Genomic DNA, 16,888 nt, shown 5'->3' with positions numbered 1-16,888 from the left:
TACAGTTTTGTTTACACCTTTAGTTGCTTTTTAGCATTTCTAGGCATGGTTTGTAAACACATTAGAATGCATGATAGGCTTTAATATACACACTGATTGAACTTTATTTTCTTCTTTATAACTGGTATAGGTAAGGCAAAGGTACGATAAGGCCCTACAAGAACTCAATAAATATAATCCCAAGTATATGGAAGAAATGGAAACTGTATTTGACCAAAGCCAGCAACTGGAGCAGAAGAAAATACTCTTTCTCAAACAAGCACTGCTATCGATACACAAACACCTTGACATTACCAATAATGAGAGGTAAGCTACCAGAAAGAGGGAGTGGCAGAGGCAGGGAAAGGAGTGCTTACATTTCTTATACTATATAAATTAGGAGCTGAGTGGCCAATAGTACGGAAACACTCACAAGGCCAAATTTATACTTTTTCTCCTAGGCAAACTATTTTGTCCCCCCCTCCCACACACACACACACAGCACCAAAAAGAAATTTCCAAGACTTACAAAATTATAACAGTAACAATATGGCTATATTGTTACTGTTATAATTTTGTAAGTCTTGGAAATACTTCATAAGTCATACAATCATTACCATACTAACACAGCCAGGAACATGCCCATAGATACCCAATTAATACCATACTGACACAACCAGGGAGGCAAGCATTACTGTACAAACAGAGACAAGATCAGTACTGTACTGACACAACCAAAAACATGTCTGTAAAGAAATGATCAGTACTGTACTGACACAACCAGTACAGTCTGTACTGACACAACCAGTACAGTCAAAGCAACATTCTGCTGCTAGGATTGCTTCTTGCACAGAATTTGCTTGTTTTTTTCTGAGCTTAGAATTGCCCCTTAGTAAAATTGCCCCAGTTGGCAATTAAAAATGTTCCGGTATCAGTGGGAGAAAGAGCCCTGCAGCATCATTAGTCAGTGGGAGAAAGAATGTCCCAGGGTTGGTGGTCATTGGGAGAATAAATACCTCAGCATTGGTGGTTCGTGAAATGCAGATCTCCCCAGCTTCGGTAGTCAGTGTAAGGTAGGGTATCCCAGTTTAAGTGACCAGTGGTAGATAGAATGCCTCAGCATCATGGTTAGTGGGAGAAAAAATTGAAGTCTGTGAGTTTGCAGTGTGTCTGGGTAGGTATTGATTTCCAGTGCCTTCCCTTGATGCAAGATTGAGTAGTGCCCAATACTGAAATGCTCTGCAAAGTGTCATTAGCCAAACACACCTGCAAAATTCTCAGACAAATCCAGTTTGCGATTGTCACCCTGGTCACCAGAGATCCCTTAGCCTTTAGATATGACAAAATGAGAATCCACCTTTCAGTTCAGGTAGATCTTGATTGCTCTAATCGCATTCAGACAGTAAAGAGTGATCTCATTTGTATAGGGCGGGGATGGGCAAAAAGAGGGCAGGGTTAATGTGGAATGAAGCCACCATCTCTGACCCTCTCCCCACCAAGGTGATGTTAACCAGAAAGGCAACCTTCTGGGGGAGGATATTAAAAGGTACTTCACATAACAGCCTAAAGTGGAAGTTAAGCCTAAATTGTCAAAAGTGTTGACAAGAAGTTTCTCCCTGCCTGTCAGGACTTTTCTCTACAACTGTGCACTGAGAAATGCATGCACAGCTCAGTGCACACTCATGGAACCCGAAAGGGGACTTGGACAAGGATGGAAGCACCAGTGACTCAGGGGAGCAGTGCTGTTGAGGATTACTGCTGCAGCTTCTGGGGTCCCTTCTTTTGTTCTATTAGAAGTTTACTTCCACTTTAAAGGGTGTACCCTGAAGGGCTGACAAGACCAAACTGAGATCCCATAAAGTCTTGAATACTTAATAGATGAATCAATGTGACTATATAAGTCAAGCGGAGTTCTTTCAGAAACTGGGCTTTAATAGCAATGCCAATAAAAAAGCACTAGTGAAATCTCAACTGAAATCAGTGGAAACATGAAATAATGTTTTCAGCTTCTCAAGCTATCTACTGGGAACTATACAATCCCTCCTTCCTATGTAAGGAAAGGGGGAGGTTTTGTGTAGCCAAATAAAAAAATCAGCCTGCAGTGGCAACACTGCTCCTCCATAGATACAGTGTGATGAGGGTTACTGGCAGGATTACCAGTTGAAAATAAAGGAAAAAAAACTTAAAAAATAAACTAATGCAGCCATCACCTTACATTTTTGTTTTTTTTGGTTTAGATATGCTTTAATGTGACTGAGAAAATGTTTTAAGGTTGAAATCTATTCCACAGGTAGTATGTATGATATTGCCATAAACAGTTACTGACTTTGTTGTATTTACAGCATTATGACTGTCTATGGCGACTTGAACCAGGCCATTATGGCAGTCAGCGACCAGGAAGATTTGAAGTGGTGGAGGAACCGGCATGGCCCTGGGATGTTAATGAATTGGCCTCAAATAGAGGTGAGCTGAGAATGATTTAGGGCTAGCGGGTGATGTTTTGATTGTTGAAAGGTCTTTGGTCCCCAAATAACAGGATTTGTAGCTTAAAAATTAACTCCATCTACATGGAACCAAATGTTATCACATTTGCGTACTGTAGTAATTGCCTCTTCTGAACTGTTTCCCTTAGAGTCATACTGTATAAATGTCAGTCTCATGGGGGTTGAATCGGTCGCTTGACACTTTGTTCTCTGGGTTCAGGTGTATTTCTACGTTTTTTGGGAGGCTTTAAAGAAGATGTCTTCCTTAAACCTTGGGTCTTTACTTTATCCTCAGGTTCGAGGGGCACCTCTTCTGGCTGAAAAATTCCCCTATATTCTACAGCTACTGTAGCCTTCCGACTCTCTCTGTTGGGGTTTTCTGCTCTTGAACCAGATATTGGTACATGCCACAACATGGGATGCACACTCTCTGGCAAAGAGTCACATTTATAGGCAACGGGAGCAAAGAGCCATTTGTCAGCAACCCTCTGCTTCTGCGCATGCGCCAAGTCCCGCTTTCCATACTGTTCGGAGGACACTTGCGTGCGCCGCGGAAAAGCGTGCCAAATGGCGCACAGGAAGTGATGCACAGCGATATTTACGTGTTTGCGGATGACACCAAAATTGGGAGGGTAATAGACACGGACTTAGACATTATAACATTACAGGAGGACCTGGATAAAATGGGCATTGGTACAGGTTCTCCTAGAATGAGATCCTAATAGGTTGGACTTGATGGACTAATGTCTTTTTTTAACCTCAAATACTATGTAACTATGCACTTGATCAATTGACTTCATCAATTTAAGCTCAGCCTGCCTGCACACCTCCATATTGCTGGATTGTCTCCAACCCTCCTGAATTCCTGTGTCCTTTGATTCCTGTTTCCTGTGATTCCTGCATGTTTGTCTTGACCCGGATTTGCCCTGACCAATCTTGCCTGCCACCTACCTTCAACCACGGATTGTTTTGACCATTCTTGCTTGCCTCCTGCCCTCGACCACGGATTGTTTACTGGACTGCCTCCACCTCATCCTTGTGTACCTTATCTGCCCGCTTGGTGTGACCTCGGCTTGTTGACCCTGAATTTCAGATTACCCCAGTTCTGCTACAGAACCAAATCTTTAGCTTGCACGGTATTAACACCACTGGCACCCGTGCCACTCGTTGTCTGCCATGACTCTGTCCCCACTTCCAGAGTCCTCAGGACACGAGGTGCAAGGGAGGCCTCCTCACGCATTCAGTCTCCAACCAGGTACGTGACACCATTTCACAAAATCCGTGTTGGTCCCCACAATGGAAGACCCTTTTGTAGACCCTTGGGGTCAGGAACAATGGATAGCATATCAAAGGTTCCTAGTTGACTGACAACCAAGGGGCTGAGTGACAGCTTGATCTGCAGGTAATCATCACATGGGTACTTCTATGACGAATTCTGTAAGTTTCTAAATCCTTCAGCTTTGGGAGGGGGCAGGTACTTATCATAGAAGTCTGGATATAGTGGCTTGGGCAGAGAGCTCACATGTGAATTACTTCTACTAGAACAGGCACCACAGATGAGGGGCCTGTGAGTTTAATGGGGAATAAAGTAAAAGCGGTTGAGGTTACAGGTCAGACCAACTAAAGTTGTATTTCTCTTCCTTCTGTGACATTCAAAGTGATGCTCCAGACGACACTTTGAAAATTGATGAATATTCGTTCTCAAACAGTGGAATCCTATACCCCAGAAAGTGTCTAACTGTCTCTCCAAGGTATCAGGTGGGATTCTACTTAAAGGTTGCAATTAACTTATGTAGTTGGACGCCTGATTACCACCTTTGCAAGGGCTCTAAGATGTCTCCCTGTGGCTTCTGCCAGCTTTCTTCCTCTTTCAGTGGCCTTGGGCAGTGGTGCTGGTAGTGGCCTATACTTCTACAATTATACCAGATCACTGAACCTGTTCACTTCTTAGATAGAGTACCCTGAAATGTCTCCCCAAGTTAAGTTGTGATTCTCACTGCTAGCAGGGTCAATCCAAGCCGATCCCCATTGTGCTCTTCTCTGGTCTCCAGTAAAAGTGCCACGGATTGGAAGCAGACACCGTGCAGGAGACTTCCTGTAGAGAGCTCATCAGGCCAAGGATCAAACTGGGCGGGTAGCGTAGGAACAGACTCAGGAGCCAGAAGTCATAGTGGAGGAAGCCAATGATCAGATCCAGCCGGGCAGCGAAGCACAAAATCATCAGACAAAAGCAAATCCAGAGAACAGGCTGAGGTTGGGGCAGGCAGCAATCAGAAGGGTAGTCCAGGGCAATCCAAGTCAAACAAGCCATAGGCAAATCGACAGAGGCACAGGCAACACAAGCTGACAAGACCATCATCAATGTGAAGCAGGCAGGCTCATCCTTATATAGTCACCTAATTGAGGCAACTACCTCACTTTCTGTGCGCCATCCGTCTGCGCGTCTTCCAGCGCGTCTTCATGCTAACCTCGTGCATGCGCACTACAGCGTGCTTCCTGAGATTGGGCTTTTGCGCATTCGCGCGGCCGCCATTGTGCCCTTACAGTCTCCACGCCAGGCCACTCACTGAGTCCGTGACTCTATTCTAGAACCTTTTCACTAATCTACAGCTAAATAACATATAATCCAGGTTTGGATTAGGAGCCCAATACTTCAGACAGTGACTATCACTGTCCTCCTTCCATTCAGAATATTCTGCAGTGGAAATAAACACCCAGTTTACCAATTTCAATTATATTTTTCTAAAGCTTCCCAGATTTGTCTTCTGCACCTTTTTTTTACCCCAAATTATTTACAGTGGGGAAACTACTCCTCCATTTTTATTGTAGGGTTCCCTTACTTTTAATGGTTAGCAGTCCATATTACTTATTATTAGGGTTGCACAGATACCAAATACAGTACTCGGTACAAGTACGAGTACATGTACCGATACTTTTGAGCTCCGAGACTAGAGAAAAATTCAAAAATTAGGAGGCCGCTGTCATTTGTAAGGAGCACACGGAGCTCCTGGGACTATTACATCTCTGTTTTAATGTACGATTTTGTTTTTATAAATATAAATAAAGGGATGCACAGATACCAGTTTTGCGAGTACGAGCACTGGTACTTACAAGTACGATACATTTTTGTTCATTGTCATGTGACAGTTTTTCTAAAACAATACAGACTAATGATTTCAGGACAGTGGTGGAGCACCAGAGCCAGGTCCCAGCTGCAACCGCTGCAACCCTGGTAGTTCTCATGAAAATGCCAAGTATCTGCACTGGTACTCGAAAAATATCTGTGCATCCCTACTTATTATATTTATATAAACATCTAATAGGGAGCTTTTTCCCTAGTCCATCTATGTTTAGAAGATTTTTTTGCGCCAAACTCAATTTGTTATAAGCTCCATTCACACAGGAGCTGTTCTCCGTGTGTATTCGGCCAGCCAAATTCATGCAGAGCTGCTCCAAACATTAAAAAACAATGCACTTTAATGTGCATTGTTCAGACTTTTGCGGCCTGCAAAATAGTCCCAGTGCAATTTTCTTTGACCGATTCCGCATGTTCGCAGCTATAGTAATAGCCGCAAACGAGCGGAATCTGTGCAGATGAAAGATTTTAGCGTTTGCATGTCGCGTGGTCTTCTGCACAGAAAACCGTGTGGAAAACGCAAATGCTTTATGGAGCCATAGGTGTTCCAGCAATAGAGTTTGATCTCTTTTAACTACTCAATTTCTTTTAATATATGAGAAATGTAGTCTATTTGTTATACCCAAACTGTCCCTTAGACCTTAAAATGGTATGATATTTACTTTTTCATCCAGAAATGTTCAATGAATCCAGTGAATGGAAGAAGTGAGCCAGGGACAGCATGGCTGGGGAGGAAAGTACTAGATGATCTTGGACATCCTTCAGCCAGGAAATGAGAGAGAGACTCACAGTGTGCAGTGAAATCAGAGTTAGCATTTTCAGTACAGGAGAAGAGCTTGTACAACTGTGCAATACTGAAGGTTAGGCTGCAGTTCAGCTTTAAGAGTCACAAACCTGGAAAAAGTATGCAGCAAGTGAGGTCAGAATTTGTGATCTCCATACCTCAGAGACTCAAAGTATTGAAGCCATTTGATCAGAATGAAAGTCAGGCCTTAAGGATTTTTAGGGGAATTCAGTGATAGCAACTCCCACATTGTCATTAGTACTCACAATACACTACAACAGTACTCGCAATACACTACAGGTGCTATCCACTGCTGCCTGAGGCTTGAATACTTTATTAGAAGCTTTCTAAAAAAAAGGAAAAGCCAATGCTGTCATTTCTAGTCAAGGTAAGGGACAGTGGACCAGAGATCAGGCCCGTCTTTGGATGTAAACAACATATCTCAGGCCAAATATTAAAAGAGGGAAAAATACATCAGCCTACAATAATATACAATATATATTTCCATCACAAGAACATATCAATTTCTTCACTGCAGGAGTGGAATCCAGACATAGAGCAACAGATAGTGAGAAAGAAGAAAGTGAAAGAGGATAACGTGAAGTTACACAGTGTGACTCCCACTGAGACCAGGTGAGACAAATCTGGCAAAACTCTCTTATAGTGAGCAGGGTGCAAACTTGTCCTCACTTTTACAATGTCAAACCCCTACTAATAATAGCCCCCAAAAGTGATATTTCAGCTTTTGGTGAATGCTGGATAGTTAGGTATACTACCTGGCCATATCTTTGCTAACTACGAGGAGATCCTACTCTGCCTGCTTTTGGGCAAGAACACCCAAAACACCCAAAAAAGTTGCTAAGATCTCTTAGCAACTTTGGACGCCCTTGCTGGAAAGGGGACCGCATGCACACCTGCCACCCCCCTCCCCCAACATAACCCAATGAGATGCCGCCTGAGGCGGTTGCCCCATTATAGGAATGGCCCCGAGTAAATGCAAGATTTCTGGACATTTCAAGAGGTAGGGAAATTGACTAGCAGCACACTTATTTTCCTCTAACATCTTCACTGTGTATGCTCAACACAACTGCTCACTCCCATTCCTGTCAGAGTAAAGGAGAGGACTTGTAATCTTATGAGGTCACTTGTCAACAAATTAAATCTACAACATTGCAACCAGGGAAGAAACTACATAAATTAAATAATACTGATACCTATAACATGAACCCTATGATTGGTTTACAGTATGAATAGACCACCAATAAACGTGCCCGGGGTCCGAGTTCGAGCTGTGTATGATTATTCTGGACAGGAGACTGATGAGCTCAGCTTCAAAGCAGGTACGTCCTTTAAACCTAGCCATTTTCAACATCCACAGTGTCCTGCCTCATACTGCATATAATTGATGATCAAAGTATTTGACATGTTGCTTGCAAATGAAAGTAAAAGAGCAAATAGGCCACAGATAACTAACTACTGTGTTCTTGAATGTGGCACATGTCCAGGCTGCTGGGGGACGTCTACAACGCTCTAAGAGCAGGAGATGGTGATGAAAATGTGACTGCTCCATGCCATGTGTAGTTCGAGTTCTGAGTGAAATTAAAGTTTGTTATAATAGAGCCATAAGTAGCAGTGGCGTAACCAGAGTTCTGGGCGCCTTGGTATGTTTACTATACTAAGTATTGGCACTGGTATCTGAACTGGTATCGGTGCATCCCTAATTAAAACCTCAAGGTAAACCTGTGCAATGAAGTCCTATATTGCTCATAAGAATCAGGTACGCAACATGGGAGTGGGCATTAATGTGGCAGATGAGGTTTAATGTCGATAAATGCAAAGTAATGCACTTTGGAATTAAAAATAAACAAATGGGTTATACAATTATGGGTATGCCGCTGGGGAAGTCAGAAATGGAGAAGGATTTGGGGGTCATTGTAGACCACAAACTGAAAGGTAGTTTGCAGTGCCAGGCTGCTGTAAACAAAGCTAGCAGGGTCTTGTCCTGTATTAAAAAGGGGATGTATTGCAGGGACAAGTCTATAATTTTGCCACTTTATAGATCATTGGTTCGACCTCATCTGGAGTACGCGGTCCAGTTCTGGTCACCAGTACTAAGAAAAGATGTCCTTGAGTTGGAAAAAGTCCAGCGAAGGGCAACCAAACTAATTAGGGGTATGGAGGACCAGAGCTACGAGACGAGGCTACTAAATTTAAACATGTTCACATTAGAGGTGAGGAGATTAAGGGGGGATATGATTTCCATGTACAAAATGTTTAATGGTGGTAGCAACATTAGCGATAAACTGTTTAAAATTAACTCCGTTACAAAAACTAGAGGCCATCACCTAAAATTGGTGGAAAAAAAATTCCAGCACAAGGGGCGAAGGGGGTTCTTCACAGTAAGATCAGTTAGGGTCTGGAACTCACTGCCACAGGCGGTGATTTCAGCAAATAATGTGGAATTGTTCAAGAAACTTTTGGACGATTTCTTAAGGGACCGTAATATACAGGGGTACGGGTACTCCTAGAATGAGATCCTAATAGGTTGGACTTGATGGACTAATGTCTTTATTCAACCTCAAATACTATGTAACTATGTAACATCATTTATATATACATAAAAGTATATATACCCTTATCAGTGGCGTAACCAGAGTTATGGGCGCCCGGGGCCGAAATTTTTTTTGCCCCCCCCTCCATTATATCAACATCCACTGGGACCGCACCCCCCACACACACACACATGTTTTTATTTTAATTTTTGAAATATTTTATTTTTATTTCTTTTTTATAAACTTTTTAATTTTTTAAAATTCATTTCTATTAAATCTTTTTTTATTAAATCTTTTTATTTTTTACTTTACTTTTAGGGGCTTTGGGGAAATATTAGGGGTCTAAACAGACTCCTGATATTTCCCTTTTAAAATAGAAAAAGAGATTGAGAACACAGAGTCCTCAATCTCTTTTTCTGTATCCCCTGTTATCAATAAATAGGAATCCCCTATGAGTGTTCCTGTTCATTGATAACATGAGGACATGGTATGTTTACTATAACTACAACTATGAATGGACAGGAGGTGATGCAGATCACTTCCCATTCATTCATAATTGAGGATACAGTAACCATACCATATCCTCAATTATCTACAAACACTCAGCGATCACTGATGGCTGAGTGTATGTAGCCTGCTCTCCGGCACGCTGTCACAGGAGGCTAAGCGAGCAGAGCATGGAGGAGAGCCCAGCCTCCTGTGACAGCGTGGGCTGTCTCCGCCCCCACACTGCTCTGCCGCACCGTGATAGGCGGCTGAGCGGTGTGGGAGGAGAGACACCGGCCCCTCATGGCAGTCTCCTCCCGCAGCGCTCGGCCGGCTGTCACTTTCTGTCCTCCACGCTGGGACAAAGAGCAGCGCCCAGCGGTGAGGATAGACATCACGGCTGTGCTGACAAAACGGCAGGAAAATGGCACTTTCGGCATTTGGCCAAAGGTGCCATTTTCGGCGCCCGGCGCCCCCTTTCAGCTTTATGCCCGGGGCCAGCGCACCGGCTGCCCCCCGGTTGTTACACCACTGACCCTTATTATAGTCAATAAATACAGAAAATTAGAAGTTATTTATACACAGATTATTGAAAGCAATAATAAAAAAATATCAAAACATATGTAAAGCTAACTATTTTCTTCAGTTTTGCATAGAATAGCAAAGAGTAGCAACCCTTCTTAGGTTTTTATTGCTGCCTGTATCCACACTGGGTACATTCACCCTCTATATTTGTTCTGGTGACTACGGTCACTAAAACAGAAAATCATGCGAAAGTAATCCATTCTTTTAGAACTGTCACCAGAACAACAGGTGAGGGTACCTTGTAAACACTTGTTCCCATGACAACTGAGGGAATTTCACTCACTTAAGAGAGACTTCCTCTCACTTCCTGTTGGGTCTAGGAAAGGGAGTAAAGGGAAATCTCTCAGAAAGGACAGAAGCAGCACAAATACGCTGACAAATGTTTTAAACCTTCCATCCACCAGTGTGATACAAAGATAAAAGAGCAAGTATAATAAAATCCTAATACTACAAGGAATTCAATAACATAAAAAAATCACAATGACATTCAGTAAAAACATTGTTTTTATGTCATAAAACTGATAGAATTTAGTTTTGTTAGAGCTACAATGTACAGTGTATAGGAGATTGAACTTATTGTCAAAGGAGAAGAAAATAATTAATTAATTATGTTATCCTTGCAATGCGTTATAATCAAATTTTCTTTTACCCATTGTGTACAGAGTAATACAAATGATAGAACATATTCATAAAAGGATTTTAAATAGTGCAGTGGTTCTCAACCTTTCTAGGGCTGGGACCCCTTAGTAACATTTGCCAAGTTGTAGGGTTAGGGATGACGCGGCTGCTGCAGCGACATCTGGCGGCAGGGAGGGAGAACTGACACTGCTGCGCTAGGAGAGGGCTGAGGAGGACTCTCACCTAGCACAGCAGAAATCACACAGTGACCCACAGATTGAGAACCACTGGCGTATGCCGTCAGAATAAATAAAATGAAAAAACCACCATATGAATGCATAGCTAGATTCCTATTGACTATTTCACTTTGCAATAGCCAATAGCAAACTAGCTATTGCACCCGCCTTCTGCTGCTGTCAATCACAAGAAGGGGACCTGATGGACAACTTCAGCTCCCCCTCTGCTGATTGTCAGCAGAGGGGGAGCGTGGGTGCAATAGCTAGTTTGCTATTGGCTATTGCAAAGTGAAATAGCAAATAGGAATCTAGCTATGCATTCCTATGGTGGTGTTTTTTTCTTTTCTGACTGACGGCGGCCTGTGGCCTTGATGTCATAAAAAAAACCAACAAAATAAAACACAACAGAGTAAACCTCTCCGGGAGAAAGTGTTTCTCTCCCGGGCGGCCGGGAGCCGCTAGGTGACCCCTGGCAAATCGTCATTCGACCCCCGAAGGGGTCGTGACCCACAGGTTGAGAACTGCTGAAATAGTGCATAGTACACATATATCAATGCAATACACATGCTAAATATGGGCATAGGTGTATAAATACATACTAATATAGAGAAGGTAGAAGCAGTGGCGTCACAAGGGGGGTGCAGTGACACACTGACAGTCATTTTGGTGTCACCCCCCTCTAAAATGTCGGGCACTCGGTCATGGACCGAGAGCCCGATAGTGTCAGGAGAGAGGAGGGGACCCGGCGGCATACCTCATCCCGCCGGGTGAACGTCCCCTCCTCTCTCTGCTGGCGTCCATCACCAAGATGGACGCAGGCAGGCATCAATCAGATGGTCACGCATGCGCGATGACAACACGACGGGGGGTCACCCGGTCTAGAGACCGGGTGACGCCCGACCTCGGGACGCCCCTGGGTAGAAGTGCTAACTTCCACTCCCCATTTAATTCTTTATTGACCAAGGAATTTAGTGTAAATATAGTAATGTTTACATATTTTTTAAACCATTTTTGTACAGTAAGGTGGAAAGGAAGGCTTTTGATGGTGGAAATAAATCATTCTGTTCTCGGTTCTAATACAAAGGAGTCTATGTATAAATTATTTCAACCAGGATTCACCCAATTTTCACCCAGGATTCACACATTTAATTAGTTCACACATTTATTTATTTAGTAAATGTGTGATTCTTGGGTGAAAGTTGTGTGAATCTTGTACGAAAACATTTATAAACAGACCCCAAAGTGTCTTGGAACATTATAAGCCAGTGGAACGTTCCTCAGAAACTTGACTGTTTTGCCTGTGTTTAAAAAGTTGCAATAGCGTATTACAGTGACTCACTAAAATCAAAGGGCTGAAAAAGCTGTCTCTGCAAAGAAGAAAGTAAAAACATATTATTCCTGCTGTCTGCACCATGGACACAACTCTAACACAGATAAATAGTCTGCGGAAGTCTCTGCAAAAAACAACACTTCCAGGATTCCTGGTCACTTACTATGCTCAGTGGCTGCTCTCGCTCACCCCTAAATCACTACGGAACATGGTAGGGACATAAGGGTCAGGAGGAACCGTTGAGCACAGCAGGGGACCAGGATGTCAACACTCTCAGAAGTGTCAGATTCTAATGAGCTTTTAGTGGAGAATTTCTCTGCATTACAGACTTGCGTACTGGTACGGGCAATTACATAGGTAAATATTTGTTTATTTATTATTGGTATTTATATAGCGCCGATAATTTACACAGCTCTTTACATAGTTGCACATTCACATCAGTTCCTGCCCTCAAGGAGCTTACAATCTAAGATCCCTATAACACATGCATATGGGGCAAATTTAGACAGGAGCCAATTAACCTTTCAGCATGTCTTTGGAGCGTGGGAGGAAACCGGAGTACCTCGAGGAAACCAACGCAAGCACAAAGAGAACGTGCCAATTCCTTGCAGATAGCAACCATGCTGGGGATTGGAACCAGCTTCTTTGCAGGGAAAGCTTTTCTGGGCAATATGACAAAACCAGTTAACTGGTTAATTCTTTGGCTTGTCCCCTAAGCAGTAAATATTGTCCATAGGTAATACATTGACATTCAAGACATTTGAACACTTAGCCTTGAATTTGAACATTTTATTGCCAACTTCTTTGCTGGTTTACACTACCTTCTTCCTCTAATGGTATTTCTTTAATTAGGTGATGAACTCACAAAGATCGAAGATGAAGATGAACAAGGTTGGTGCAAAGGAGTTACAGACCGTGGCCAAGTTGGATTGTATCCTGCCAACTATGTTGAAGTTATTGCTGGATAGAGAATTAGTGCTGTACAGGTGGAAACCAGTATGTGACATATAAAAAGGACAGTCAGATCTACAGGGACCGTGTGAAACAGGATAAAATAATCCATAAATGAACTTTTTTTTTTCCCATCTTAAATGCTGGGCTGCATTTGGAAACCTACATGGCCAAAAGCAAAAAACAAGATGGAGTCTGTAACGTTTAGCTTGACTAAGAGAAAAATCCTACCACTCCTTTTATATAAAACATACAACACTTATACATGAAAGTATATCTGTGGCAACACCCTTTTGACCAACCCTAAACAGGTCAGAATTCTGTTCTGCAAACAAGAATTGCCACTGTTTCTCTGGATTACTGTTACTGCCAGCCTTCAGCAATCCCTAAATCCTGAATTGTAAAGAACATATACACCAAACCATGCTCACTGATTTCAGCTGAATTCTGCTTGGCTTGATACGCTTCAGTATCCAATGTGCCTATGGACTTTGCAATATTTGTCAGTGTGCCTTTTCCTGTGCAAATAATAAACATTAACAAATGAATGTGATGCCCTCTGCTGTTCATGATCAGTTGTCTATATTTCATTTTGTACTTAACAATCTCTAAGCACTTGTATAGATGTATTCGGTACTTGTCTTTTAAAAATAAACTTCAGACAGACATACAAAAACATTATATAATTTAAAAAGAATATATATATATCTATATAGATATCTATATATATATATATAGATATATATACACTGAGTGGCCAGATTATCATGACCACCCCATCAGTACTTCGTTGGTATTGCCTTCAATACTGCGGCAATTCTTCTTGGCATTGACTCCACGAGATGTTGAAAGGTGATGCAAGGAATCTGACACCATGCCTGATGAATAGCACTGTCCAGTTCTGTGAGATTTGATGGTTGTGGAACCAGCTGCCTGATGGCTCTTTCAACTTCGTCCCACAAATGCTCAATTGGATTGAGATCTGGTGATTGTGGGGGCCACCTAAGCAAGGTAAATTCTCCATCATGTTCTTGAAACCACTCCTGCACAATACGAGCACCGTGGCATGGCACATTGTCTTGTTGGGGCACTATATCGTTGCTGATCAGGATGAACTTGATCAGCAACGATACTTTGGTATGTTGTATATATCTATACATACACTATTTATTTATATAAAACATATTTAAAAATAATCTGAAAAACGTATTCTTTAAAAATTAATAAATGTATTTTAGAACTAAAGCTGGTCATACTTTACTCGAATTTTGTTCACATCCTGCTTATGTGGCCAAAGTTTGAGCTGTGTGACCCTGCTGGCACCAGAATCCATCCACAGGCTTGAGCTCTGTGGATGGATTGGACCAATGGCAAAGCGCCATTGGTCCAAGCTGTCCAATCAAAAATAAAAAACCACTGAGGACATCGATCTCGATGCCTCATCAGTGACGAGCAAGTGAGGGACCTTCTTCTCCCCATCTTCTTTCTCCCTCCTTCACACATAGCTTGGTGACCACGTTGGGGGACTGGGCGTCAGTGGGCTGGGCTGCCGCAGGCAAGGGGAATGCGTCACCCAGCTCCGAACGCACTCTGCATGTCACTGTTGTGTAGCAGTTCACCGACTATGACAGGAAGGGCGCTACTGCATTTAGCAATGCTATCAGTCAAGCATGTAAATATGCTTACAGGAGGGAAGAGCATAATAACGACTTAGTATTTAGCTTTCTGAATTTCAGCTTTAAATCTTTTGTGTCAGAGTACCTGTCATTGCTTCCTGGAGGTGCCAACCTGGTAGGACAAGTATATATGTACTGCAGTATCAATGTCAGAAACTGAATAGCAGAACACAAAGCTAATGTATATGAGGGTGTGACATGATTTTTAGGCAATTTATCCTACTTCCCAACAGCTGTCCATTACCATTATCATTGGAACTCCACCTTCGCTCCCATTGGACATTGGAGACACAACCTCCCCACAGACAGCACTTCCGTCAACAGCCGTTCACTGTGACATCCCAGCAGCTCCTCTGCCACTCGGCTCTCCGGACGGCACCACATCGCCCTCCTGCTCCGGTCACTGGAATCGCCACTTAGAGGACCACCCCACTGGAAACACTGGCACTGTCTGTGATCAGCTGTAGAATGTGGTACTCAGTGGCGGACCTAAGAAAAAAAGGTCCACGGTGCAAGATTTTTTCTCGGGCCCACCCCCCCCCTACCACTAACCCTGCTTACCACCAAAGAATTAATAAAAGGTGAAAAGAGTATTTTTTTTTTTTTAAGGCAATTGCTGCTTATACACAGGGCTTAGGTGGCTGTGTGGGGTCTCAGGAGGGCTTTGCAGGGTCTATGGTGGGCTGTACAGATTCTCAGGTGGCTTACAGGTTCTATGGTGGGCTGTGTGGGGTTAAAGGTGGTTTGTGCGGATTTATTGGTGGCTATGCGGCTGACAGGTGGTCTGTGCAGAGTCAATGGCAGCTGCGCAGCTCTCAATGCTTATACTGAGCCTCACAGGTATACCTGTCAATGTACACATATTCATGACCCCCCCTATACACAACGCCCTCTGTGACATACATATACAGAGCCACACTTCTCACTGTACACATATACAGGACCCCCTCCCCCAATGGCACCTGAGATAAAGAACGCGCTGGCTTAGTGTCATCCTACATCATTTTATTACTTTATTGCTGTGGTCTATGTCTATAGGGCAATGCCGTGGATGGCGCTCGTGCACAACATGTTTTGTCTAAAAACCTCGTAGTTGTGAGGAAACCGGAAGTAATGCGGTCCCACAACTCGATAAGTTCGTAGTTTTGATCGATCACCGGAAAAAGTGATCGCCACTGCCGCGGCCGACTTTAAAGGGCGCTGCGGCCGACTTTAAAGGGCCCTGCTAAGTCTCCTCTGCCCAGTGCCCACAATTCCCAGGGAGTGGATCTCAGTGGTCCCCCCCACTGCCTTGGGCCCCGGGCGGCGGCACCGGCCGCACCGCCGGTAGTTCCGCCACTGGTGGTACTGTAATAAGCAACATTGTAATATCTGGATCAGCACTTACCTCTCACCTTTCTCCCAAAATGGCTCTGTGTTTTTTTTTTGGGGAAGGAGAGAGATGGCCACTGATCACAAGGTACAGAGCCACTCTCATTAACTTTCTTAATTTCTTACCTTTGCCTTTCTTCTGTGCAGTCCAATGACAGTGTGTGCATGCATGCAGAGGTAAAAAAAAAAAGGATGTTTTACCACTTGCTGACCGGGGTGTTAAACCCCCTTCCTGTCCAGGCCATTTTTCAGTATTCAGCACTGCGGTACTCTGACTGAAATTTATTCCGTCATGCGATGCTGTACTGAAATTAATTTTATACCATTTTTGGGGGACACATAGGAGTTTTCTTTTGGTGGTATTTAATCACCAGTTTTCCCTACTTTATGTTATAAAACATTTATCAGTACCCAATAAAACATAAAAGATGGGGTCACGTTGGGGGTCACGTTGGGTAAATAGACACCAAGCTTTAAAATTGTGTGCGTCCGCAAAATCGCAAAACATTACGATGCCTAAAATTGCTTTTCAACGCTTTTACCGCTCAATTTAGTGTTATCAGTGATTAATGGCCCTAAAATTATTTGTTTTCGCACATAGGCGCTCCTGTCACGTATTTTCGTTTATATGTGCATGCACTCGGGGGCCTTAAATTAGTTTTTGGTGTTTTTTTAATACAAGACTTTACTTTTTTTTTCTA

General features: G+C 43.0%; 1 protein-coding gene across 1 annotated transcript in view; it reads left to right on the top strand.

Annotated features, from left to right (window-relative positions):
- Positions 1-13,229, top strand: part of LOC108792101 (protein kinase C and casein kinase substrate in neurons protein 1-like) — a 55,135-nt gene extending 41,906 nt beyond the window's left edge. The window contains exons 6-10 of the mRNA XM_018562791.1: positions 131-306; positions 2,322-2,442; positions 6,921-7,015; positions 7,628-7,722; positions 13,042-13,229. Coding sequence (XP_018418293.1) covers positions 131-306; positions 2,322-2,442; positions 6,921-7,015; positions 7,628-7,722; positions 13,042-13,157 — 603 coding nt within the window. The 3' untranslated portion in view covers positions 13,158-13,229. The remainder of the gene's footprint in view (positions 1-130; positions 307-2,321; positions 2,443-6,920; positions 7,016-7,627; positions 7,723-13,041) is intronic.
- Positions 13,230-16,888: the final 3,659 nt, after the last annotated feature.

This window comes from Nanorana parkeri, unplaced genomic scaffold, assembly GCF_000935625.1.
Source record: "Nanorana parkeri isolate BGI_ZX_2015 unplaced genomic scaffold, ASM93562v1 scaffold600, whole genome shotgun sequence".
Taxonomy (NCBI): Eukaryota; Metazoa; Chordata; class Amphibia; order Anura; family Dicroglossidae; genus Nanorana; species Nanorana parkeri.
Note: the sequence above shows the minus strand (reverse complement) of the source record. Positions and strands in the feature narration are given on the sequence as shown.